At 40.9% G+C, this 27,697-nt stretch overlaps 1 protein-coding gene and 1 long non-coding RNA gene across 2 annotated transcripts in view; one reads left to right on the forward strand and one right to left on the reverse strand.

The window, feature by feature from the left end:
• The window catches only part of LOC108498349, a 31,198-nt gene extending 20,735 nt beyond the window's left edge, over nt 1-10,463 (reverse strand). The window contains exons 1-3 of the long non-coding RNA XR_001875152.1: nt 10,360-10,463; nt 9,086-9,169; nt 2,290-2,439 (exon numbers count right to left, since the gene is read on the reverse strand). This is a non-coding gene — a long non-coding RNA (uncharacterized LOC108498349). The remainder of the gene's footprint in view (nt 1-2,289; nt 2,440-9,085; nt 9,170-10,359) is intronic.
• Nucleotides 10,464-24,475: 14,012 nt separating this feature from the next.
• The window catches only part of VPS13C (vacuolar protein sorting 13 homolog C), a 69,348-nt gene continuing 66,126 nt past the window's right edge, over nt 24,476-27,697 (forward strand). The window contains exon 1 of the mRNA XM_017816740.1: nt 24,476-24,508. Within this exon, the coding sequence (XP_017672229.1) occupies nt 24,476-24,508 (33 nt within the window). The remainder of the gene's footprint in view (nt 24,509-27,697) is intronic.

A 27,697-nucleotide genomic window follows, 5' to 3' on the forward strand; every position in this document is an offset into this window, starting at 1 on the left:
AACTCTGAGATTCACAGGCCCCACAGGGCAGAAATCACTCTGCATCTCCATGCTGACTCAGCTTCTTCCAGAGGATCAGGAGATATCTTCCACGTTTGGCAGTTGATGTTAAAGTGAGGACTGGCTGCTCCATTCTTACTAATTGCTTCTCAGTTAATGGGGAATATGCTTTTGAAACAAGTGAGTATCTAATTTTAATTCCACGTAATCTTATCCTGTGCCTTTTAGAGGAATAAAATAAAAATTGAAACGACACAGCCTGTCTGCAGGAGAAGTGTTTAATGTTGGCACAAAACAACTGGGTATCTAACCAGGGCAGAATTTAGGATTATATAAAGGTGAGTAAGTTGAATAAGGGCAGCATGGACAGGCAGGCTCCAAGATGTGCTGGAGGTTGCTGTTTAGAGGTTTCAGCTGGATCGAAAACATTTAGTTTGGTATTTTAAAGGATTTTAAAACTGAGATAAAAATAAAGAAAGGTTTGAAATGAGAGGTTTCTGATCTGGCAGTGGAATTCAGATGGATCCCTGTGCCCACGCAGGGAAGCCAGTTATGTGACTAGGATTTGGTGTAATGTGTAAGGTAACACATCTGATGTGTGTCTGTACTTCAGGATTGCTACTTTGAATTCTTAAAATGCATAAACCAAGAGATTTGTCGTTCAGATAATCTGATTTGCACAGACTCCTGCAGCACAGCATGTGAGTGCCTAATTCATGGACAGTCTGTTATTTAACAGAGTGCCTCTGTTACAGTAACAGCAGACGAAAAGCACATGTGGCTCACTGCTGTCAAAAATGCAGATGCAGAAGCATGGTAAGCAGAGGCTCTTAATTTCTTTCTCATCTGTCAAGTACAACCTTTCACCTAAAAAACCCAATGACATGTAAAAGGTAGTTGCTATGCTATTATTTTTACTAGGTATTATTAAATGGCTTCCTCCTGATAAGGGGCAGCTTACAATATGTACAGCAACTTAAAATGCAATTGGCATCCAGAAGCTTCAGCCTTCCCAAGTCACATATGCTGACTGTTCAGAGGGTAATGTTTCCTGGGAAAGGCAAGCTTCTGGAACCAGGCTAAATCTGTGAATAGCTTTAATATTGAATGCTGGTGTTTAGGGTCGTGGAAGATGCTGCAAATGAAGGGTTTGTGTTTCCCAATATTTTCTATGAGTAGCTAACACACAGTTTAGGCCAGGTTGCCCTTCCTGCTTCCCAAGCAGCATGGAAGAGGCTGTGGGGACAATTCCCTTTCTACCTAAGAGTTTGGGAAGCCTAGAATACAGCCAGAATTGTCAAAAGTCAGCCTGAATTGGACATTGCCAAAGAACTTGATTGTTCTCTCTGTTTTGATGGAAAGCATTTTACACCATAATGAAGAAAGAGGAAAAGGAAGTGGCACAGGAGAGCTGTGACAAACAAGGAGTCCCTCTGCTGGAAAGGTGACCAGGACACTGTAGCACAGCTTTCTGATCTGGCACAGTTGTATTACAGCCCTGAAAAACCGGGGGTTTAGTACAATCTGAGTGTCAAACTCGACATGTACAACAATGTTATGAACTATGACTGTTAAGGTTTCCAAGGGGAATGAAGTCAGGGTTTCACTAAAGCAGTATAAACATTCTCATGATTCTTCTCTCTGGGTGGTGGCAGTGCTGGAGTGTTGCACTACCTGTAGGAAAAAGGGGTGCAATTCTTGGCTACAACTCAGATACAACTTAAGTATTTGAGTGTTAGAAAAAGCCAAGGAACACCAAGTTTTAGAGAAAAGGGGAAGGCCAAATATAAGAGTGAAAGTTGAGGCAGACTTTGCTCTTAAAATCAGGCTTGAGCTGCTCAGTATCTATCAGTTGAGAAGAACTACAAAATGCAGAATTAAAGGGCAGATATGGAGTATTTGAGTTCAAGTACAATATTGAAATATATGTTGTGACTTAACCTTCAAGTGCCTTGCTTGTGGAATAACTGATAACTTGCTACTCACACTCAGCTGTGTACATACTTCTTGTGTGAGAATCCTGGTATAATGAACACCCAGATTAAACACAGAAAACAATAAAGTTGGAATGGCAAGTGTACTTACCTTCAACTGAAATATGATTAACTCTGGAACTAGATAAAGTTGAAAAACAGTACTCGAAAGTTTGTTCTCATGTGAATAGTTTCAACAATTAAGTGGGAATATAAAAATATTCTTCTGTAATGAGAGGTTACAGGAACCCTCAGGCTGTCTTGGCACTCTTGCTGAGGTGTGTGGAAAGATGTGTCTCCAAAAGTAGCAGCTTACCTGCTCTTGAGTATGGCCTTGCAGGGTCTGGAGAATGGTGACCCTCTGGGGACACTCACAGGCTGCACGAGTTCAGCTTTGAATTGTGCATTTTGTATCTCTTGAAGAACTCCAGCAGTGTGCAAGAGGAACCCTGGGTCAGCTTCAGTGCTAAGGGCAAAGAAAAAAAGAGCACATTAGCATTAAAAAGCATGAATTTGCCATAATAGAAGAAACACAAAAATAAACCTGTCAAATACACTAGTGGTACTAATAGTGTTATAATTTATTTTAGGATTCCTCCTGTGTTGCACCTGTGTCCCAACTAGTTGAAATGGCTGATGTAACAAGCTGCTACAATCTAGATTGAGGTTGGCATTTTCTGCAGGCTTCTAACTCTGTCTTGCTTCTACTGCCAAAGGTTCAACCACCAGGAACAACAGGTAGGGAAACCTTCCTTTTCCTTGCATGGAAATCTCTCTCTTCTTTTCCCTTTTTTTCCCTACCCCACTCTTTCCCTCTTGCTGGCCTGTCCTTTCTTGCCCTTTAGAACCAGATCAACACATAGAAATATGGGCTATCAGGTCATATCCCTCCTCTTTTCATGCAGAATGACCTGAGAATTTATTATGTTGTGTAACTTGTGCAACTAACACTTTGGGTTGTTTTTTTTTTTTTATTTTTTGGTGTTGGCTTCTGCTTGCAGATTTTTGAAGACGTTTGGGTGAAATTGTGCCCCTTTATACACTGAAAAATATCAAATGCAGAATCTTCTTGATATGTCTATAAATCCCCTCTGCCTTCAAGAACAGACAAGCTTTCAATTAAACAGTCTTTTTTTAAGCCTGTCATAATGGCTAGGCTAAGATTATTTTCAGGTACAAGTCATAACAGACTACATTTTGGAGATTTTTTGGGAACTTCTAACAAACAGGTACCTCGGTTTCAATTTCTATTTGATTAGTGAACATAATAAAATAATAGGATTAAAGAAGTTCTTTGCATCATTACAAAAAGGGATACAATCAATATATTGTATTACAAACAGCTTTGCTGAATTGAATTGTGTGTGGAAAAGCAAAATCCTCCAGTAACCTCTTTAACCACCCAGCAGCCTGACTATGAACTGTATTATCACATCTGACTTTTTGCTGTTGCTCCTACTGTTTAATACCAGCTCTTCCCTTACGGTGACTATAATGTTCACTACCTAGGAATCGTTGCTCTTTTCCTGCTCCATTCCTGTGGGAAAAACCTTCCTTTAGCAAATCCAGCAGCCTTCTCACCTCTCTAGAACTGTACAGAGGTGATGTCAGCACACTCCCGTGTGCAAGGAGAAAAACTCTCCCTCAGGGAAAGGTGGGTCCTTGCAGCCTGGGACAGAGGGAAACGAACTATTACAAATCTAATTACAATGGTGGGTGTGGAAGGAAGAGCAGTTCAGTATTGCATTCATCTCTAAGGCTTTTTTGTGAAGGTAATTGGATTATTGCTAACAAAGAACCGTAGCAATCACTTATTTTCTGTTGTCATGTTGATTATTGAAAAGCCTTTTAGAATGAAGTTCAAAATGTAAATAATTCAATTCATTTCTACTGGCAATAACATTTTTTTTTTTTTTTACTTAGTGTTTACTTCTAGTTCTTCTGGAGTCTGCTTCTGACTTTATAAAACAATATTGATTTATAAATATTGATATATCATTATTGATACATCTAAGCCAATGGTCAGAGCAGAGTGAAACAGTAGATCCTCATGGTGGGACTACTCTCTTTTAGTTCTGAGTTAATAGCAAGCACTTTGCCCCAGATGCCTGTGATTCCTGTTAACTATACACTGCACACAAATTTCTGTGTGATAAGTGTAATTCATACTGTGCAACAAAGTAAGAAAAAGTCAGAATTTCCAAATGTTGACGTTTTCCTACATTACATGTGATGAAATAGGCACAGAAAGTAAATGTGGGGTTTCCAGTGGAAGGAGCAGAGCCACACAGGGCAATCATTTCAGACTGTGCTATAGTTTATGACAAATTGAGATCCCTTGAATATTATTTTAGCTATTTCCCTATTGTACTTCTACCTCTGATAATATTGTGACCGTGGCTATCAAGTTCATGCCATCCAGATATAAACAGTCCTACTTTATAGGAAAGGCTAACTTCTCATTAGCTCTCCAGACATTATACTGCAGACAATTTTATGTGTCCTAAAAGCTGTTTTGTGAAGTGTTGCAAATGCTGCAAAGCTCAGCTGCCACTGACAATTCAGGACCATACAAGAAACGGGGTTTTTTTGGCTTTATTTGTTTATTTGGATAATGGGAAAGTATAAAAGTTTATACATTGTGTTTGGTTTCTCCCCTTCTCACGATTCCAATTAATGATTGGGTTTTTTTTCCTCTTATGCTTTTTGATAAGCACCAAGAGGTTTGAGCCAAAAAATTGCTGACGAGAATACTGCTTCTCATGAAGTGCTGGGAGTAATTTTTAACACACGTTAACTTTGTAACCGAGTTTATAATTTTAGACTTACAGAGGAGACCAAAGAGTCCCACCTGGTGGTGGTTTTGTTCTGTAATGTACATACATGGCCATGAGAGAGAAGTATGGCCTAGAGGAGACACCTGAAGACAACAGCTCTTTGGAATAATACCTGCTGTTTACCATTTATCTTTGAAGCAGGTAGCCCACCTTTATTCAGAGATCTTTTTTTTCAGAGTTTTTCCTGTGACATTTTGCACTTCCTGTTCCTTTTTTCATTATTATTTTAACTACAAGCAGCACTGTGTAGTTCAGTGAGGTCTGGAGTATGAGGGATTGTCATGAGAAGGAAGAAACTCTTTTTTTTTTTTTTAAGCTCACAGTAAGTAGGACATTTGGAATTTTTCCTTACTGTGCTAAAGACTGACCTCCACATCTGGGAATTCACTCCATCTGTTAGTAAACAGTAACTGTGCAACCTCCTGCTGTTCTTAACTATTTCCAAATCAAACTGTGGCTGGCAATAAATAAGTGATTGTGCTACCTTTCAGCATCCCATTTCTTCAATATCAGTCATCACTTTTCCAGAAAAGCCCCTCAGAAAACGTATCTCTAACAGTTCTATCATTTATGTCTCAGTGGGTTTTGCTGGAGGACTGTTCCAATGTCCAAGTGCAAAGAACTGAAATTTTTAGGAAGTGAAATGGCTTGGCTTTGGATTAATAGATGTTTGTGAGTGCTTTCACAATTACTAAGTTCCAATTCTTATCCAGTGAATGAAATTACACTTGTAATTTAAAATCACATTGCTCCAGACTAGACTGTTATTGCTTCCTTCCCCAATTAAAGGCAATGTACTCATTAAAATAAGCACATTTTTATTTCAACTAATTCTCTTATGTAGTTAGTGGCTCTTTCATCTTCACAGCACATCACTGAGTCAGAAAGCTGTGATTCTCAGAAGCACTGTCAAATAAAGCCCTCATGAAAAATCAAGTTAGATTCTACTTATGATAGAACTGAGATGTTTTTCCAAGGTTTTTTTACTGAGGATAAAATACAGCAATGTAATTTATATTCCAAATCTCAGCTGGTATGAGATGGATGTGATCAATCCTGATAAGACAGACTAAGCCTCCTGGCATAGAGATTTCACACAGAAATGCAGATTCTAATTAATAAATCTCTTAGGTGCAGATAAGGTGCAGTACTCCCTTGAAAACCACCTGGCATAGTCCAATTGTCTATGGAGTTACCCTCATCCATGGATACAGCATTATTTCTCACCATGTGGTATCTACACTGTGCTGTCCTTGTTTTTTCTAATCACATGAAAGCTATAAAAAGCTTTGGGTCTAGGCTTTTAACAAAGAACAGTCAGTGGGAATTTGTGTGGGTTTGTTTTTTTTTTTCCATGTAGATTTCTCTAAGAAATTGTTCATAGTAGCCAGAGAGGATAATTTCATGCAAGGTTAGAGGATAATGGGAAAGGTTACACATTTTTTTATTTATTTAGAAACAGATGTGGCATTTTTATAGGGGAAAAATGTAATCATTGTGTCAGGATTTAGACAATATATTTGGCTTAAAATTACCCTGAGAAACAAAACTGGGGTTTCTGCAGATGACTGAGGTTAATTTGATGAAGAAGACAGGCTCCCATTTGCACGTCACTTAGTTCTTACATATTTGTGCATGGCAAGTCTTTTATGCTTTATTGTTAAATCAGAGAGAGGACACACAGTGAAAGAGTGTCAGAGCTTTTTGCAGATGTCACTTCTTCTCCTCTGGGAGCTGAGACTCTCCAGCTGTCAGCAGGGAAAAGGGAAGGCAGATTGCTGTGTGTTGGCATTTTTTGTGTGTGTCAGACATCTTAATATATCTTAATCTGTTGGTTTTACTGCTAATATAACAGTGTTGCAAAACTTTCTGAGAATTATCTTATTGTTACTTAGCAGTTTTCTAAGTAATAGCAGTTATTTTAACTATTCTTCTAGTAATGTAATGTGGGAGTTTATTTGAGTATTTGACATAACTGCTTAAACTCATTTTGGTTTTGCTTATTTTCTACAAGTGCATTCAGCACTGAAATCTCCTATGTATTACTTAGAAACAAGATTAAAACCAGTGAAAAATGAAGTTACTATAAAATTTTTAAATCAAAAGGTAAATAAGATTAAACCCCATATCAAATACTGTTATTTCTGCAAATACTAAACTTTGCTTTAGGAAAGGCAATATCATGCATATTGATCTCTTCCATCTGTCAGGTCCAAAAATATGTGCCTTAAATATATAGTTACCTCCAAGATTGTAGCAATGAAAAGTTGCAGGAAGGGAAATCCTCGATAGCTGGAGACAATAAAACACCCCCCATAATCAGAGTCAATAAGGAACTGGCTGCTCAGAGAGGCTGTGGCACAACCAGATTTTGGAGGTTTTCAGAAGTTGTCCAAACACAGCCCTTGGCCTGCTGGAACTCATCCCAAAGTCCTCTCCCCTCTGCAGAGAGTTGATGCAGCATTACCTGGCTGATTTCCCCCCTTCTGTTTAGGGAGGCACAGTGGGTAAAACTTGCCATCTGTTCCCTTGCCAACACTCAGATGGCTGGAGAGTTTATAACATTAAAGCAGTCAAACAGGAGAAGAAAGCTGGGCTATTGAGCCACCAGTCCATGTCCCCACCCCAGACTGGCACTAGAACTGCTGTGACTGTGATTTATTTGTGCATGTAAGATGGTGCAACAGGCAACACTAAACAAGTGTTTGCTGCTGCAGTCTGTAATTCTGTTCATACAGCTGAAGCTTTAACTGATACTTCCAGTGCAGATTTCCTGTCTTTTTTTAGGTTTCAATTTTTGGTAGAGGTTTCCCCTAAGAGTTGTGATCAAATCTTGCCACATAAATAGCAAACCCACAGTGTTATAGTGTTGTACCTATAATTTCTATTTAGTAAATTAGTATCCAGTGATGGAATCATCAAATCCTCTTGTTTAACCAAGTGCTACAATAACATACAAGGAGCCTCCACACATCAAACAGAACAAGGTTTTGATGACTTTCAGCTGAGAAAAACTAAGGATTCTATTCAAATTTATCAAACCAGTCATGCCTATTCAATGCTGGTATTTAGAAAAAATGAGTAGAATGCAGGGGTTTTTCCCTAGGGAGAATGAACCTTATCTGTGTATTCAATGAAACGTAAGCAAGCACCAATATTTCTGTTTGCCCTGTGTCTGTTCTCCTGGATACAGAACTCCTACGTCATGTAACTGTGTATGAGGGGTTTTTGGGGTGGTTTCCCTCCCCCTCCCCCCCATTTTGGAGTGTTTACCTTTTTCATTGAGAGCACACAAGGAATGGTATCTGCCAACAGACAGAGCATTAATGTCATTTTTAAGGAGCGAGAAAGACTCAGGCAGACTAACAAAGGATTATCTGGTAACAGAGGTGCAAAAATATGTATCTTTATTTTCAAGTAATATATATTAAAGCTGCCACGTTCACAGGTTTTCCACTCTTAATTCCATTCCATTTTCCTTTTGTTTTCTGAAATCTGTGTAGGATTTACTGAAACAGGGTATCTGACACAAATGTGGCTAGCTGGGGTTCTTTTCCAGATCAAATCCCATTACTTCAGGAGCAATTTTTGATCCCCTGTGTTTGCTAGGAAAGCATAGAATCATTTAGGTTGGAAAGGACCTTTAAGATCATGGAGTCCAACCTTTCACCCTGCCCAGGCCACCACTAAACCATGTCCCAAGAGCCACATCCACAGGTCTTTTGAGTGCCTCCAGGGATGGGGACTCTGCCACTCCCCTGGGCAGCCTCTTCCAATGCTTGATAACCCGCTGGTGAAGAAATTTTTCTTAATATCCTACCTAACCCTCCCCTGGCACAACTTGAGGCCATTTCCTCAAATTTTAAGACAATTTTAAAAATTCACAGAGTTCTTTAAGTTCTTCAGGTAAACACTTTAGTCAATCAGGATATTATTTAACCACACAAGCTATTTTCTTGTGGTTTTCAACACCCTTTATAGTTGTGATTAACTTTTCTCTGTTTTTTTAGCTGTGCAGAAATTATGATCATCATGAAAAGTGAAGTAGAAAATGGATATATCATCCTGGCTGTATTGTATAACTGTTACAGAGAAAATGTAATACCACTGATATGCATGGTTGTTCTTAAACTTACATGCACTAAGAGCATGAACTGCCACTGGTCAGTCAGTACTTTTGCTCAAACTGTAGTGGTTCAGCTGCACTTTGCATATACAGAAGATAAAGTCTTTTGAAACTTCACTTTAAAAAAGTCACAAATGAAAATTTATTACCTAATAGAAGGGCAGCAGGAGCTCTATTCACAGTTTCCTGACATGTCACTTCCTTAGGACGGGAATAGGTTTGAACAGCCAACGCTGCACAAAACAAGGAAACAAAGAAATTGAATATAAAATGTAATTTATATGGTTTCTATAGTTTACCTAAAGAGCAATTAGCTTATCTGAAGCTAAATAGACACAAAATGAGAATCCAGTAATATTTTATTAAAACTCTGTCCTCTACTTCAAGTATTAGAATACGCAGAAATCAATTAATTGGTGAAGAACTTTTATGCTCAGATATGTTGGGGCAATACTGCAACTATTAATAAGGTGTTTAACAGTCCTTGTGCAAGAACTGCCACAGTACATGGGAGAAAAAGGCTTCCAGTGTGCACTGATCCATCATGGCAATTACTGGGTCTGCTTATGGAAGAGCACAAGGAGAGACCTTCCACTGCTGAACCTCCCGAGCATTTCTGTGCTGCTTCTCCAGCACTGTCACCTTCCCCAGTCAAATCTGATCCAGACCATCGTGTTTAACAGCTGCTGCAGGCCTGAACTTTGGCCTTTGTGGCATAAGGGTCTGACTTACCCTTTGAATCTTTGGTGTTAAAAACTGCTTGCAAGAAAGGTAGGCATGTACATATGTATAGTAATGGGGTCCAGGTGTGCCATTTGTCTCTTACAGTGGGAGAAAAGGTGATAAATCCTTTTGTGCTGCTTGGACTAGACTTTGTGGTTTATCACATACAGTGTAACAAGCCAAAAATGCACTTGATACATTATTTGGGTGAGGTGATCTCCACTATAAAGTCAAAGGAGATCCTAGCAAAACTCTGTGCAGAGCTCAACCGCAGCAAGAGGGAGCTTGTAAGCCTGACATACAGGCTGTAACAGAAGCAGAGGAACAGTCGCTGATGGACCTGTCCTTTGCCAGCTTACTTACTTTTTTTCCCTCAAGTATTTGTGGTTCTGTAACATCCTCTTGCACCAAGCTCCACAGTATATTTGTGCACTGTTTAAAGCAGTATATGTCTCACCCTGATCATATTCATGTGGTCTTGATGTATTTTCTTATACCTTTTAGGTTGAATCCTATCACTATTAATTGATTTCCTTTCTCTGGAACACATTTTTAGATAGAATATGCCATTTTGAGCTACAAAGTGCTGTGCCTAGGAGTTCAGAATGACTTTACAGAACCAGTTTGAGATTAGTTCCCCGGGATTTAAAACTTTGTTCCAGGGTTGACCTGCAGGTTCATGACACAGAGTAGCTCTTACCTGTTTTGTCTAAAGTGCTATTAACTCTCAAAAAATCTGGGGTTTGTGATTTTTTTCTGACTTGCGTTCCCTTCCTCTGTGAGTTTCCGTGTCACCTGAACTGCTAAATTAGCAGCTTTAATAGCTTAATTAATAGTTTTAAAACAAGAAATATTTTTTTTTTAGGAGCCGTAGTCACAAGCCACGTCCCGTCAATCCCAGGGGAACAGAGGGTTCACCCTGGGGTGGCATCGGCCCTGCACAGGCGGTACCTGAGGGGGCCTGGGGGGCTGAGGGGGCCCGGTTACAGTCCAGGGCTGCTGAGGAGCCGGGGACAGGACGGTGTCGGTGCCACAGGACGGTGTCGGTGCCACAGGACGGTGTCGGTGACACAGGACGGTGCCCGCGGGCGCGGAGCCGAGCGCGGTGCCGGGGACAGGGCCGGGACGGAGCCGCGGCCGCTCCTCCCTCACGCGGCGGATTCGCCGCGGCTGTGGCGGCGCCGGCCCCGCGCCGCGCGGGGGCGCCTCTCGCCACCGCCCGGCCCTGCCCGCCCCGCTGCCACAGCCCAGCCCGGGCCCGCGGCTCCGTCCGTACCCGGCACCGGGAGCACTCCGGCACCGGCAGCGCTCCGGCTCCCCCGCCCCGCCAGCCCGGCAGGCGCTGGGCCGCGCCCCGCCCCGTCACCTGACTGCGGGGGGCGCGCCGCGCTGGGTCACGCCGCGCCCGCCGCCCCCTCCCCGCGCTCCGCTCACCTCCCGCCGGCTGAGGGGCCGCCTCCGCCATGGTCCTGGAGTCGGTGGTGGCGGATCTGCTGAACCGCTTCCTGGGCGACTATGTGGAGAACCTGAACAAGTCCCAGCTCAAGCTGGGCATATGGGGCGGTAAGGAGCCCCTTCCCGCCGCTGTCGCCGGGGGCGGGGAGCGCGTCTCGCTGGCCGCGGTTCCCCCGTGAGGGGTTCGCGGGCCGCGGGGCCGCTGTCCGCTCCGAGGGGCGGGCGGTGGGTTTGGGGCCCCCTGTGAGGAGAGGGCGAGGTGCGGGGCCGCGGGCCGTGGTGAGGGACGGGCGGTGTGTGGGTCCGTGCCCCTCCCGGAGGGGCGCTCGGTGCGTGTTATCCCGTGAGGGGCGGTCGGTGTGTTGTTCTCCTGTGAGGGGCGGTGGGTCCGTGGCCCTCCCGGAGGGGCAGTCGGTGTTTGTTCCCCCGTGAGGGGCGGTCGGTGTGTTATTCTCCTGTGAGGGGCGGTGGGTCCGTGGCCCTCCCAGAGGGGCAGTCGGTGTTTGTTCCCCCGTGAGGGGCGGGCGGTGTGTTGTTCTCCTGTGAGGGGCGGTGGGTCCGTGGCCCTCCCGGAGGGGCAGTCGGTGTTTGTTCCCCCGTGAGGGGCGGGCGGTCGCTGTGAGCCCGCGGACTCTGCCCCCCGCCTCGGTCGGGCTGTGGGGCGCTCGGCCCCGGAGCTCTGAGGGAGGAAACCTTGCAGTTTCGGGCAGATAACCCCCCCGTTTTCTCTTTCCCGCCGTGCTGGGTGGAAGCACGAGGGTGCTGCCGGGGCTGTGGGCGCCCCGCTCTGCCCGGGGTGTCGGTGCAGCCCGTGGGGCGCTCGGGGGCCGCGCCTGCCGCCCGCTCGTCTGTGCAAATAACGCGTGTGGGGCACCGGGACAGCGCCGGAACGGGGAGCGGCTGCTCCAGTGACTGTATCAAACATTACAGCTCGCTACTCTGTAGCCATGTAAAAACTGGCCCAAGTGCTGCCTAGAGGAGCTGGCATGGCTTAGGTGCCTCCCGTGCGCAAGGGATGAGGCTTTTCTCGTGACCTTATTTACGCTCTTACCGTGTATTGCAAGTGTTTTAACATTTGTGCAATATTAATACCTATATTTAAAATGGATTATAGCTCTAAGGAATCTAGCATTTAAGCATTAAGAGGTATGTTACATGTGCTCTCCACGGGTATAATTCTGTGCCTGTGTTTCCTATGGAAATCCAATTACGTTGCCTACGTCAGGAAAAGTTAATGTGTTTGTGTAAACAGGCATGTGTTTTTGTGGCTCTGTGATTCATGCTTTTTCTGCTGTGTGAAATCATGAAAAACAAGGTACAATTTTCCAAGTCTGCCCTACAATGATAGAACTGTAGCGATCGTTCACAACTATGTGGATAATAAGAACAACTCTTTATTATTGTGGGTGTATTTAATAGGGTGGAAACATGCAGACATCTAAGTTGGTGATATTTTTGTCATCTCTTCCACCTGAAAATTTGTCTATTATCGGTGTTTAATGACTGTTACAAATTACACATTTATTGTGCTATTCTGTGACTTCGATAAGCAGTATTTTATTTATGTGTACTTGGGAGGGCCGTAGTTGTGTTCCTTGTTCCAACTTACATCATACTTTAAGTCCCACGTTTTGTTTTTATCTTTATTTTTTCTAAACAGGTAATGTGGCACTTGACAATTTACAGATCAAGGAGAATGCATTAGTAAGTAATAACTTTAAAAATTGTTTTTATGGGTCTGAAGACTAAGTTGTAGGATAAAATATTGCTTGCTATAGCATCACAAAAGCATACACAGTGTCCTTTTTACTGGTTATTGAGAGTGAGTTCTTGGTTCACTGCTTCTAATTTTTTTCATGTTACTGGAACAGAGAAAAACAGAAGCTATGGCTGAAAAACAAGAAGTAGCTTGCATTAAGTACCCATGTTGTTGTCTGGAAAAACAAATGACGTGGCTGATTTTCATGTTCTTTAATTGAGCTAATGAACACCTGCATTGCTGAGAGAATCTCACTCCAATATTTATTGTGCTTCAAGCTTCACTAAAGAGAACTGTTACTCTCCTGTGCACTGAAAACACATTGGATCTTTGTATGACCTAATCATTGGTTTCCTTCACTGTTCTGAAGTTTCACTTTTACTTGCCCATTTCATCCATTCCTGATAACTTTGTTGTACTTTAAAAAACTCTCTAAAAATATCTTCATAAGGTGGTAGGTAAAAAAAAGGAAGGAAGTGTTGCCTGCTCTGTACAGCCATTCCTTCTTCTGGGGATTAATTAAGATTCCAGCAGTTCTGAGTTAGAAAAATGCAAAGTCACTAGTGTGTCTGACCAGAGCTGAGAGTGTGCCAAGACAAATGCAGGAACTCAAACCAAGGGATGTTTCCGGTGGCTTTACATTTGCAGTGTGTTAGATTTCTATGCAAAAGTAATTAAAGGAAGGTCAGTATTTTACACCATTTTTAGAGAAGTAGCCTACACCTTCTTGAAAAAGAAGGGATTAAAGGAATGTGATATGATCCAACTTTTTCTTTTTTCCCCCTAATTTGCATATCTGCTGCTGTCTGGATTATTTTTGTTTTCCTCTTAAGATTTTCTGCCAGAAAAGAAGTAGCTTTTCATTTCTGTATGTAGACACAAGCTTATCTTTAAAATCTTTTTTTATTTACAGAGTGAACTGGATGTACCTTTTAGAATAAAAGTTGGTCAGATAGGTAAGTTTTAGTTCCGATGCAAGTGTTGAAATGGAAGTTTTAACACAGGCTTCAAGGTCAGTCCTGCCCCTGAATTTCTTTGATGAAGCTTTCTGAAGTGTAGCTGTGCTCACTCCTGAAAGTAGCACAGAAATTCAGTGTGCCTACCATGGATGTTATCTGGCAAACCCTGTTTGTGTAACTTTACAGGTTGGTATGAAAAACATGTCTGAGAGGTTCTTCCTGGATGATCAAGGGAGCTGTTTAGTACAGACATGACTCTTTAAAGGAGTGATTAGGACTATGAGGAATTTAAGTAAGATTCCCAAAACTGACAGATATGCCAAAGGTTTAGGAAATCTCAGTTAGATGTTTTTTTAAAAATTTCCTTTCTCTGGTGGTCAGCATTGCTTTTTCACATGAAACAATGTGTATATATGTTGCATTTTTTCTTCTACTTCCCTGGGAAAATCGTGTTCATCCCAGTGAATTGAACTCCAGTCATGATCTCAGGTTTGGATATGAAGTATTCTGACTCAAACTGCAACTTTTTGCTCAAAACTATGGCTTATGTTTCCTCTGCATATGTTTTATCACTTCAAGGGCTTTATAAAATGTTCAGGCCCACATGTTTTACTTTCCAAGATATTCAGGACATCAGGATATAGGGCTAATCCTCTTCAGTTCCTGAGGGCTTGTTTGGACTAAGCACGGTAGATTTTTGTTTTGATGTGATTTTATCTGCTTTGTTTAGATAAACTTACTCTGAAGATTCCTTGGAAGAATCTCTATGGAGAGGCAGTTGTTGCAACTCTAGAAGGCTTGTATCTTCTGATAGTTCCTGGAGCAAGTATGTGAACTCTTCTTACAGCAGTTAAATAATGGGAAAGAAAAATCTCTCAGGGTACCATGTAAATGGGTATAGAACAGCAAGTAGCTCGTGTGAGCTGCCACTTCTACATTCAGTTCCCTCAGGGAAGTTTCTAGACAAATGTTGACAAGTTAGTAGACAAGGGTGGGAGAAAACAGCACCTGTTGCTCTTATGGAGAGCATTGATTGTATCCATTCCAAGTTCAATTCAACAGCCAAGTTTCCTCTAAAATGTGTTTATCCTGAATCCAGTTTTCTGGCATGGTTTAGAGCTTTGGCTGTTGCATGATATAGTTTATCTGCTTCTAACTGGCAAGAGTTGCAAATAGTAATTCCATTAGTATTGTTTTCAGGGAGAGGGAAGAGGATCAGAGAACTTGATTAGTTTTCTCTGAAATCAGAACCTCTGGTATGTTTGAGCAAACTTGCAAGTTTATACAATATCAAATATATGTGTAGTAGAACTTACAAACCTGTGGCTGTATTGCCACAGACCACACTTAGGGATTTAATTTCCACAGATAAATTCTCCTGTGAAGTAATGCTGAATGGTTGGTATGATCCTGTTGTGTCTTACTGTGTGAAAAATAACAATTTTGGAGGCTGAAAGCAGCATTCAGCAACAAAACCTGGAGCAGGCTTTGCCTCAAACAAGGTGTTTTGCAATGTAATGTATATGGTATGTGCTGCTTGATAATGCATTTATATGACTTGGGAATTAGGGTTAAAGCTGTCCCAACTTGACTTACAGGTGTTAAATATGATGCAGAGAAGGAAGAAAAATACTTGCAGGATAATAAACAAAAGGAACTGGCAAGAATTGAAGAAGCCTTGCAGAAAGCAGCAGAAAAAGGTACTGAGTTAATGATGCAAATCTCCAGTGGAATTTGAGGACTTAAGCTGTGCTCTGAAAGAAAAGTTCTGATTTGTGATTGACTTCATAAATCTTGTTTTTTCAATTGTCTAGGTAATCTTACTACAGTGCTTTGAAAAACCTGTTTCCTCTAAAGCTTAAAGAAAGTGTTATTTGTTTGTTTAACATTTATTTATCCAGTCAGATTCCATGGCAAACGGGAATTTGATAGTGTAGGATGTCTTTTTTATCCTTTTCCTTCCTTTTTTTCCCCCCTTAAACCTCTAAGGGAACAGGACCAACGATAGAAACTGCATTGCATGAGGCTGATGTTGTTATCTTGGTTTAGATCCTCAATAATAGATGTTTAACTGTGTGTTTTAGGGGTGCATGGGGTAGGTTGTTCTTTGCTGGAAGGAATCTATATGGGAATGGTCAGGCTTGTGAAGTTTTGCTGCAGTAGTGCTTTCATTTCGGTTTCTGCTGTCCTTTCCTGAGGTACTGGGTTTGGACTGGTTTGGGAATTGAGACTCTTGAGCAGGAAATAATTCATGAGACAAGGAAACAATTGAGCACGAACATAGGAAACTTAAAATTTAGCTCTAGGTCATAAAAAATGTTAGAGGTTCAATTATAGATTAAAATAATTGATATTTAAGTCTAGTTAGCCTGATTTATGGTGGTGGGTTCTGTTTGTTTGTTTTGCTGTTGTTTGCTTATATTGTTGTAACAAATACCTTTCATAAAATTATGATATAAATTAGGCTTGTTTGGACAGAACCCAAGCTCAGAACCAATGACAGGTAGCTACATATGTTGGAGGAGGAAGTTCTCACTGAAGTTTTCGTCTGAAGTGAGACCTGTTTGTTGGCTGGTATAATGGTTCTTAAGATGCATTTCCAGGGTAGCTGTAATAGTGCAGGTCTTGGAAAAGTTACCGAAAATAAGATGATGCTTCAAACACTTGGAAAAACACTTGGGTGTAATCTCTTTGCTTGTTAATTTTCCAGTTATAGGAGAGCCTACTGCCTTTTTCCTGCTCTGCTAGTTTGAGAGGTACATTTGCAGTTCCTTCAGACAGCAATCTGATAATCTGTTTGCAGTGAAGAAAGCAGCTTTGCCTTATTTCTTGTCTTTATTGTGCCAGAAATGGTATGAGAGCTGAGACAGCTCCAGTGAAAGAATTTTGCAGCCATTCCTTCCTCCTGGGGCAAAGGAATGTTGGTGGAGGTTTAACCTCAGTTATGTAGCACTTGTAAAGCAGCAGGACTTCAGCCAAAGTTCTTGGCACCAGAAGCAATGGGATGAAGGGATAATATACCAAGATGAATTTAACCTAATAGGCACTATTAGGTTAATTCCAGATAATTCCATTTCTGGAACTTCACATAATCAAGTGAGTCTGTGCACCTGTGGGTTGGTAAGGCTTTTGAAAAAAATCAACATACAGAAAATGGTGCCTCAGTAGCTGAACTCCTTATATAAAGAACAAGAATTAGATTTAGTCATGTTTTGCAGTTTTAAAGTTTCAGCCTTGAGAAGGAAAAGCCGGAGGAACATTTAAATTGGATTATTTTGAACTCCAACTGGAGATGTTCTGTTACTGTGTGATTGTATTTCAGTGATAGCTGTTTGTGTTCTGGTGTTGTGCTGGAATATTGTACTCAGGAGGACTTGTGTAGATCTTACTTGAGCAGGTCCTTTGCCTTTGCTGGATACAGAAACCTACTGTACCATACTGAACCATAAAATTGCCCTACTGAACCATAAAATTCTAAGAACTCAGCTCTTTGTAGGCTTTTAAGACCACACAATACCGCTGAAAATCTAGGAAATATATGGAACAGAAAGTTGTCAGGGTTCATGAATTCTCAGCTGTATTTTCTTTTCTGCTTAGTACTCAATTTATAGTAATGTGTTTAGAATCTTGATCCAGTACTTGGATTAAGGAGTCTCTTAGTATAAATAGTTCTGGGGATATTTTCTTTTGACATGCTACTCAAATATTGAGCAAAATGATCATGTCACTGTGGGGGCAGCACAGTGTGATGGGGAAGTGGAAACTGCCGACACAATCTGATGAAACTATTTTCTTTTTTGAGAAACAATCCCTGTCTGTATCAAGCCTCATATGGAGACCAAAGCTTGCAGGTCTTGTCTTTTGGTGGTTATAAGAAAAAATGAAAATTGCATGATTTTCCTGTGTAGGTAATCTTGGAAAGCAGATGTTCTGAAGTGGCTTTGGCTGTCACATACTGTAATGGAAATACAGAAAGGTTTTGTGAATTTAACGTTCTTTTAAACCAAATGCCCTTTTCGTTATTTGCTGCCATGTGGACGAAGGCACTCACTCCCAAGACTCCCTGTATGGGTTGGAGAGTCTGGTTTACAAGGACACCAAGCCTGGTGGGTATGCATGGTTAGTTACCTTTTGCACCCCCCTCCAAAGCAGCCAAATGTAGCAATGAGAAAACAATACTTGTTTGTAACTAAGGTTTTAATGAATGTGGATTCAAGTGGAGTCTTGCAATGACTGGTCCTCTTTTAATAGAGTAGCTGTTCAAGATGCTTAAAAGACCACTTAAAGAGATTTCCATCAGTCAGCTGATGGAGCTCAAGAATGCTGACAATATTTTACTGTAGTTTTACAAGACTATCTTTAGCTGTTTGTAAAGTAGAGAGTAATTACCCTGACTTAATGTGTCTGGGCTTAAGATAAAGGAAGTTCAGGCTGTCTTGAAACCATGGACAGACAAACTGAACCACAGCAGGTTGAAGGCATTGCCATGCTCTCCCCTGGTTCTGTGTATTTGGATTGCTCTCAAGGAAACAGCTTCCACTGAAATTCAGAGGAACTGTGGTTGTGTTGTACCTGCTGTATTTTTAATTTCTCTAACCAAATTTTCAGGAATTTAGACTTAGCCAAAATGACTTACTGGGTTTTTATCTTAGCACAGGTTTAGAATGAGCTTAAAAACACACGTTTAGTTTGCCTATAGTAATGGTGTGGGTGATCAAGAGGACAATCACGTTGCCTTAGTTTTGTCATACATGGCAGTGAAAGCCTGAGACCTACAAATTCATAGTAAGTGAAGGAAGCTGTCCTCTTAAAATACCATTTATAGGGTATTACTTGTAATGTTAAAAGGAACCATCCAAAAGGAAACGTTTGTATTTGCCATAGTTTTTACTTTTTATTATTTGTAGAGCGATCACCTTACCTGCAAGACAGGGTGAAATCTTAGCAGGCAATTTCTCCTCTTCTGTTTGAACAGGCCTGCAAATGGCAGGAGTTGTTCCCACAGTAGGTACAGTTACACTTGCTGCCTTCTCTTCAGTGGGATCCACCCTCCTGGTGCTGCAGCCTCCTGAAGATAAGCACAGGCAGCACTGCTGCCCAGTGCCTTTCCCTCAGAGAGGGGGAAGAAACAGTCAACTCACCCAACTGGTTTGCTTTAGAACTGGGCAAAAGCACGAGCATTATTTAATTATTGAAAGTTGTGATAGTCATCGTTTGTGTGCAAACAAGGGAATTTAACGTCATGTAGAGCTTTTAGTCATCATTTCTGTCTGCCTGTTTTGCAGTTACTGGAATTGTTCTTTCAGGTTACTTTCAGACCATACCGTTGATTAGCATGAGAATCATATTGAAAAGTTCTCTTTGGGTTTCCACATATATTTCAAATATCTCAGCTTGGAAGTTATGCCCTTATGTGGTAGAAGCTGCTTGTAGATTTATATCTTATGCTATAAGAAGTAGCCAGTTCCTTAACAGATCTGAATTTCTTAAAGCTTTTAATGAGACCTTGCTAAGGCTTTATGCTTTAAGACAAGCTAAACTTTTCTTCCATGTTTTCTTATGCTTTCTTACATTTCTGCTTTACTAACTTGAATTTTATCCTTTTCCCAAAAATTGCTTGCACTGGCAAAGGACGTAAGCGTAAAAAGTACAAAAAGCATTTTAAGAGACCCTTTAAAGGTCATGACCACTCAAAAGGTGGGTAACAGTTATGGCTTTTAACTTTAAGACTTCCTTCTTTTTGCTTTCTCTTTGTATTAGTTTTGCATAGTCTTGGCTATCCATGCAGTGATACCTTTTTTTCTGCTGTTTGAAAGAGAGGACATAAATTGGAGAGAGCTCTTTTTTTGCTGTTTATCCATTCTCTGGATTCAGTGAGGCTGAAGAGAGTCCTTGATTCTCTCTTTTTGGGTAGTTCTGACCTTTTTTTTTTTTTTAATTAGTATTGTTTTGATATCTACTAATAGAGAGTGGGAGTGTGAAAAAATAATTAACAGGAGGAAATGTGAGTTGCATGTAAAAGTGATACAATGTTTTGGTTTCTTCTGAGTTCCTGACTAATTTTTTTGAGTTGAAATCAAACACTCAAATTGTGTTATATCACATTCAATAGCAAAGTCTTTTTGTTTTTAAATGGTTTTCTTGAGCCTCTCTTAAAACTTTAAAAGAAATTATCCCCTCATTATAGCAAGATGTCCAAAGTCAGATTCCTGTGGTGTGCAGAGTGCATTGCATGTTAACAAAGGTGCTTGGATAGCCATGACTATTTCTTCACCTTGAACCATCTATGGCATTTCCAACAAAAATGTACAAGCTTGGCAGGCTCATTAGTGGCATTCCCTGGAGCAGGCACTTTGTAAGGAGGGCACTGTTCAGTGTAGCCTGTCAGGACAGCTGGAGAACAAGCTGCTCATCCAGCCATGGTACAGGGGAGGTGTTCAGACACTCAGCCTGAGAGAACAATTTAGAGTCATGTCACTATAATATTACTCCTTGTTTTGGCACATGTACATTTGTCCCTGGTGGGATGCTGGGCTGGTGTGGGTGTGCAATTCCTGCTGCCCTGCCTCGTGCAGCAGAAATCCCAGGATCCCTGTGTGCCATAGCCAAGTCTGATATGGACCTCACTTAAATGGTCACAGTGTAAGTCCAGTGAAGAAGAAATGGAATATTTCAGAGTAACTGTTGGTTTTCACTTATGATGTCCCAGCTTTTTAATTTTCTCTGGCAGCGTTGTATGAAAGGCTTTAAGGGACTTGTCTCTTATTGTTGCAAGTCTCATCCTCATCTGGTTATTCAAGGGTATTTTGTGCTAAATTACACTGACTTATCTATTTGCTTGTTGAAACCCCCAGTTAATCACTGAGGGACTTAGAAAACCTTTTACCTTGAAAGGAGTGGGGAGAAATATATTAATCCACAACTTGCTGTGAGCTAAACTGTTTTGACTGAAACTTAAATGTCTGTTTTCTTATGGTTGTGTTGGATACAGGCGGCTGACAACACACCTTCAGAATATGAATATGCAGAAAAGGAAAAAAAAAAGCAAATATGTAATCTAACTAAGGGAAAACTTAAATTAGAGGAATCATTATATTTACATTGGTGTAGTTGTTGGTGTGGTTAAATCCAAGATGCAATTACTACACTGAATGCTGCTTTTTAAAAATTCTATTTTTAGACAAACCAAAGGAGGAGAAGAAGGATACTTTCTTAGAAAAGCTTGCAACTCAAGTTATAAAAAACGTGCAAGTCAAAATCACGGGCATTCATGTTAAATATGAAGATGATGTAAGTAACTGGACCATATTTCCTTCATCCCCCCAACTGTCTATTCCATAGAGAGAAACTGTTCTCTGTCACCTTGAAAAAGTTGATTTCTTCTGCACCTCTTCAAGTAAAGCACCCCAGACATGACTAAATACCAGAAATATGAATATGTGAAACAGATATTGTCCCTTTCCCCTTGCCCAGTGCTGTCTTGCTCACCAAAAGGGGGTGGTGGCTGTTCTCACACCTCAGTGTGTGCAGTTGATGTAGAGTTTTTCAGTGCCCTGAGTGGAATCCAGAAGGCAGAAACTGGTGGGTTTGTGGATGAGCCTGAAGGCAACACTTAAGTGACAAATGAGAATGTTTATATGAACTGAACAGATATTATTCCAGTCTGGTTGCAGCTTCCTTTAGGAAAATGATAAAGCAGTTTGTGATGAGATAATTGAACATAAAAGAATAGCATTGGATAATAGTGTTTCTCAAACCTTTCTGGGGACTGTTTTCAGAGGCATTGCATTTAAAAAGGTTGGAGGACTGGCTGTCATAAAATGATATAGCTGACTGAGATGTGGTGCCCTGTGGTTCTTAGTTCTTTCCTATATGAAGATGTTAAAAGCCAAAAGGAAGTTTTCAGTTGAACTGAAGGCCTAAGTCTTTCCACTGCAGCCATGCTGGTTTAGGCCCGTCTTAGGGCATTCCAAGAACGTTTCAGCCAGAATAACTAAGCAAAGGAAGGCTCTCATAACAGCTCAGGATTTCAATCAACTTTAAATGACCCGAGTGTTTGCAGCAAGAGAATTAAATCTCTGTTGTTGTTCTGTTTTTGCAGATCACAGACCCGCAGTGTCCGATCTCCCTGGGGATGACGTTGGGCGAGCTCAGTTTGCTGGTAATTGTGTGAATGCCCCTTCTTGTGTTCTCAATTCACTTGTCTTTGGAGCAGCAGAAAGGAGAAGTAACATATTAAGAAGATGCAGTGACAGGATGCAAACAGCTGGCAGCCAAGACAGTCTTTTATTCGTGCAAATAGTACCTGCAGTCTGAGCAAGCAGAGGGAAGAGGATGGACATCACACCTTCCCAGACCTGTGATTTGTTCTAATGACCCCAGTAATCCTTAAAGCTGAATATCTTCCTTTCGTAGGGCAGGTTATTTCCAGGCCTAATAAATTAGGGCAAACATCACATTGTGATGATGAAGAATGTGGTATTTTGCCAGGCCTTGTGAGAAATGGGGAGAGAAAATTTCAGCTAACCTCTATTTGCCTTAATTGTTACTGATTTTATGGATAGGATAAGGAGCTGAATATCAGAATATACTCAAATTTTTATACTATTTTGACTTGTGTGTGTGCAGTCTAGAGAAACTGGCATTTGTGATCACGTAGCACCCAAATGATGCATTTTTTGCTTGAAAGTGTAGGGTAAACCCACGAGTGTGTAACTAAGATGCACAAAATTACTTCTATCACTTTGAACTTTTAGACAACAAACGAGAACTGGAAACCTTCTATTCTGAATGAGGCTGCAAAAATAATATACAAGGTAATGTATTTTGGGTTTTTTTCCTGCACAAGTGAAGAAATCACCTGATCTATAGAGTAGTCATCTGGGGTTCTAAAAAAAGTTGGAAAAGTAGTTTGCTTTATGAATTCTCCTGTTTATTTTGTTGTGTGTTTAAGCAGAAATAGAGCACAAATAACTGGCTTTATTAAGGCATAACTTTAAACTCCATGGTTTAAATAGTTTCCCTTGAATGTGAATGCTGATCCCCTCATGAGATGTATTACACAGCAAGTCTGCATGGAAACTGGGATTTCAATAGGTTGCCAAATTGCCATTTCCCACCCCAGTTTGTATTCCTAAAGTAATTGGGATTGTGGCATCTGAGCAGTCTCTGTTCTCCCTGCCCAAGCCCTCCAACCATCCCCCCAGCCTGTGTTGAAAGGAGTGTGCAGAGACCTAAGGAATTACAGGAACGAGATAGGAAGGGTTTAATAGTCCTGGTTTCTTTATTATGCCGAGTATCAGTTTTGTGCTCCCGCTCCCCTGAAATCCAGGGCCATGTTTAACAGGTGTGCCTGAACTTGTGCTTTAGGAACTTGCTTTTCAGCAGTTCAGTTTTCATTTCAAAATCGTATTGTAGGATTAAATGCATCTCAATGCTAATGGTGGCTTTGCTGTCTAGTCTGCTTTCCTTTGTTTTCTGTTTCCACAAGTGGAAAGCCAAGTTGTGGGACAGTTGAATCCAGGGTTGCAAAGTGTTGCCTGTTTTCTGTCCTGTGCAGCTGCTGTGCCTGGACAGCCTCAGTGCCTATTGGAACGTCCACAGCACAATGTACTACCATGGCTCCCGGGAACAGATCCTGGTAAGATCCTGCAACACAACTGGAATTCTGCTGCTCTTGGAGTATTCAAAACTGAGCTCTACCCCACTCCTCACTCTTTGGTCAGCTGTACTCAGGGTCACATGTTAATCCACAGCTAATAGTTGTTTGTGAACCTCATTTGTTATCAACCCCTATTTAGAAATGATAAGTTTTTCAGCCATTATGTTTATAAAGGTGTTCTCTGTGTCCTTGTACGATACTGTGTGTTTACTTTTTCTCTTGTGCTCATCTTTTACAGATATCTTTATTTTTGTTTCATTTTGCCCTTAGCAAAATCTGCACTTAACCTGGTGAGCTTGCTTCTGACATGGAAGGTTGAATCAAAACTGTGAAGTGCTTAAAACTATCCAGTTGTTTAATAAAAAACAACCAGTTGTTTAATAATAGCCAAGTTACTTCAGCATTACTTGTCTGTGGATGTTTTCTCCTTAACTCTCTCACACTTCAGTCCTTTTTGCTTCAGATTTTTAAAACAACTGAGGAACTGAGCAGATAGCAAATAATATGTCTTTTTTAGTAATGCTGTGTTAAATGCCTGAATGCATTTTATGTGTAATCTTTAGTGCAGCTTGTTTCCTGCAGAGCAAGGTCTTTCATCCAGACAGGCTGCTTTGGTCTTAATTTTATCAGCATCATCAGCAAATCAGATTTATCATAGTAGCTAATTGGTCCATGTTGTAGTAAGAATAAGCTGTGTAATCTGTAGCAATCTGCTACTTTTGTAGAACAGTCCTCAGATTCAAATAACATGAGTATATGGCTGGTGGTGAGATTAGCTCTTTATCCTTAATCTCATAGAAGTTTAACTTGTATTAATATAGATCAGCAGGTGGGAAATAGGTTGAAATATAAATACTTTTAATGAGAAAATGTACCTTTTATAAAATACAGACCAGTTTTTAAATAAAGAACTGGGAAAAGAATTAGGTTGAGGAAATTTGCTGTTAGTAAATATTTTCCTGGTCAAAACAACTCAGTGTTGATGGTTTTCCTAAAATATGAAGGGGAACAAGCAGTGCATCTGCCTTCATGTAATAGCTGGTATGTTTGTCTTCCTAAAAGCAGGCTTCCTGCTTGGGCTGGTTGTGCCACTGCAATTCTGAAATGTATTTGGGCATGAAGAAAGCATTCTCAAGAAATTGCCTAAAAATTACAGCATCAGGCAGACCTCATTTGGAATTAAGTCTTAGTTTCAGCATGATGTTCCTCAGGCTTCTTGGCTGTTCAGTTATGTTCCTGACTTCTTTCTGTCTTTTAATTCCTCTCATACTTGCAGAATAGGCTCAAGTGGCCTCCTTATGTGTTAAACATGAGGAAGGGTAGAATGTGAATAGATGCTCCTGCTACTTACAAGGGGTTTAAAAACTGATGCTTGATCTTTTATGCTTTCATGAGTGCACACATGAACTGTATTTCTAAATTAACACATATTTATTGCAAGATTTAGAAGTCAAATAAAAACTGTGCTAACGTTCCACTTCATACAAGAAGCTTAAAATTCTTTTTTAACCTGGTATATTTAAACCCTTCACTCTGAAGTGCTTGTGCTATGTTAGATTTCCCATTTAGGGGGAGGAGGCCCTTGTAAAATACGTGTGTACTCAAAGAGAGCTGTAAACAAGTAAAGCTCCTGAGCAATTGCTAGACAGTGTCATATTCCTTTGCAGGATCAGCTGAAAAGAGGAATTCCATGTGGTGGTAACCAGCCAGAAGATTACCAGTACAGTAAGTAAGCTGGGGATGGGTGACTATAAACTGTCCTGAGTGTGTGGGTGTGCAACAGCCTCACCTGATGGTGCCTGTGTGCTTGTTGATAATTCTGGGTTATCCTCACTGTTGGTGAGAATTGCATCCTCATTCTGTGGGTCTTGAGCACACACATTATCAGTACAAAGTGGTTGATCTATTGCTTCCCATACTTGAAATATGAAATCCATCTCAATTTTTTTTAATCTTTAAGTTTTTAGACCAGTGTCTGCCTCTGCAAGACTGTATATCAACCCATATGCAGAAGTAGAACTGAAAACTCCCAAGATTGATTGTAATGTGGAAGTACAGAGAATTGTCATTGAATTCACTAAGCCACAGGTATGTTGGTTTGGTGTTTGTTATCCCCATTGCAGTTTGTGATGAACTGTAGGGTTTTTTCCCTGGAAAACATTCTTCTTAGGGAATTTTCTGCTTAAATGCAAGTAGAATGTCCGAGCTGTTTAGCAGTACCTGTGGGAAAGGTCATTTTCCCTCTGTGTAACAACTTCCTGGTGCTAAATCCTGACACACTTCTTTCTCTGGAGACCCTCTGGGGACCACCTGATCTGTATTCAGCCCTTCCAATAGCATTCCTTTCACACAGAGAATGGAATCATGAGGAACCCTTATCTTATTAAACCACAAGCCAATGTTATAACTGCAGAGATGGGAAAATACAAGCAAGGCTGGGAATGAATGGAGTGTGCTGGCTTTGGCAACACAGCCTGCTGAAGTACCAAGGAACTAATTTAGGTGTCTCCCCAGCAGTGTCAGTGTTGTCATTTCTTCAGAGGGAATTTACAGTCAGTTGACCAGGAGCTTTTTAGCACTTACTCATGTCAAAGTTTATATTGAGTGCAGAACAGTACCAGTAAGGTGAACTAATGCAAAGGCAGTTCTAAAATTAGGGAAACTGTGCATTGCCAAATGAGTATGGTTGGCTGGAGAAAGCCTGAGACCCAGAAGTTTGTATGGTGGTGTCCTTGGAGAGCAGCAGGTGTAGTTTTCCTGCTTTTACGTACTAATGAAACTGCATTTCTGTGGAGTTTGAGGAATGCTGAAGACCATGGTGGTTGTTTAGGCAGTGTTAAACCAAACCTGCCCCCCTGCTGAGAGCCCTGTTTCCTCCTGTTCAGTACCTGAGCATGATCGACCTGCTGGAGTCCCTCGACTACATGGTGCGCAACGCCCCGTACAGGAGGTTCAGGCCCAGTGTCCCTCTCCATAAACACGCTGGGCAATGGTAAGATGGCAACAGTCCTGCCTTCTTTGGAGCCCCCTCCAGCCTCTTCATTCTCCTCTGGGGTTAAAATCAGGTTTGAAACTAGATCACGTATAGCATTTTAACTTTCTAGCATTTTAACTAGAGCTTCGCTTAGCCCTGAGAGCCAGGTGATGAAAGTCTCACTTGCTAAGCAGAAGTCCCCAAAATGTGAACAACATGCCAATGCTCTCTATTAGAGGCTGGAATGTAATTTTAGAAAGACTAAAGACAAAAGTTAGCCAGTGTAGTACAAGGGAAACATGTCTGTCAACTGTGGTTTTTAAAGTTTTGAACTGATATGCATTTTCTTGACTTTTTTCTAAGTGTTAACTGATGCTGATTATCAAAGTTTTAAAGCTGTTACACCCCAAGTTTGCAAACCTACAGAAATCTATAAAGAATGAAGATTTGTAGTTCTTCAGGCATTAAATGTAAGCCCTCGGTCTATTTGTCAAAGTGATGTAGAAACCATTAAAATTTTTCTAAGCCCAGTTACTCAAATCACAAGTGGTAAACAAAGTTTGCATATTAGTAAACTACCTCTTGTAAGTTGTAATGCACAAAAGGAATGGGAAGTTGTTCACAAATTTGGGATTACTGTAGGTGGAAATACGCAGGTGACAGTGTTCTGGAAGTTCACATCAGAAGACACACTCGGATGTGGTCGTGGAGTAACATCAAACAACACAGGCAGCTTCTGAAGAGTTACAAAAACACCTACAAGAACAAGCTGACACAGAGTAAACTGTCAGAAGAAACTCAGAGGCAAATTCAGGTATGAGTTTTCTCTCTTTGGAGAAAGTATGTTTTGGTCCCATTGTGAAATAATTCTTGAAAATTCGGTAATCCGGGGTGATGGTTTTACAGGGGTACAAGAGGTCTGTGGAAATACCATTTTAATCTGAAGTTCAGTGTAAGCTGCTGTGGAAAGAAAATTAAAATACTAGTAAAGTGCCATTTAAAATAAAACCTCTTTGGTGGAGGATTAAGAAGCTTGGATGCATTTAATAAAGTGCAAGAGTAATCTGATAAAAAACAAATTGGACTGTGTAACATCAGATTTCATCTTGTAGTGAACTTTGAGGGGGGGGATATACCCTAGAAAGAAATGAGCAGATGTATTTACAACTGGAGTGTAAATACGAAGGAGCTCTTAGAGAATTTGTGGTGAAGAGCCTTTCCTAAATGTGT

This window comes from Lepidothrix coronata, unplaced genomic scaffold (assembly GCF_001604755.1).
Source record: "Lepidothrix coronata isolate B3197 unplaced genomic scaffold, Lepidothrix_coronata-1.0 Scaffold58, whole genome shotgun sequence".
In the NCBI taxonomy this organism is placed as follows: Eukaryota; Metazoa; Chordata; class Aves; order Passeriformes; family Pipridae; genus Lepidothrix; species Lepidothrix coronata.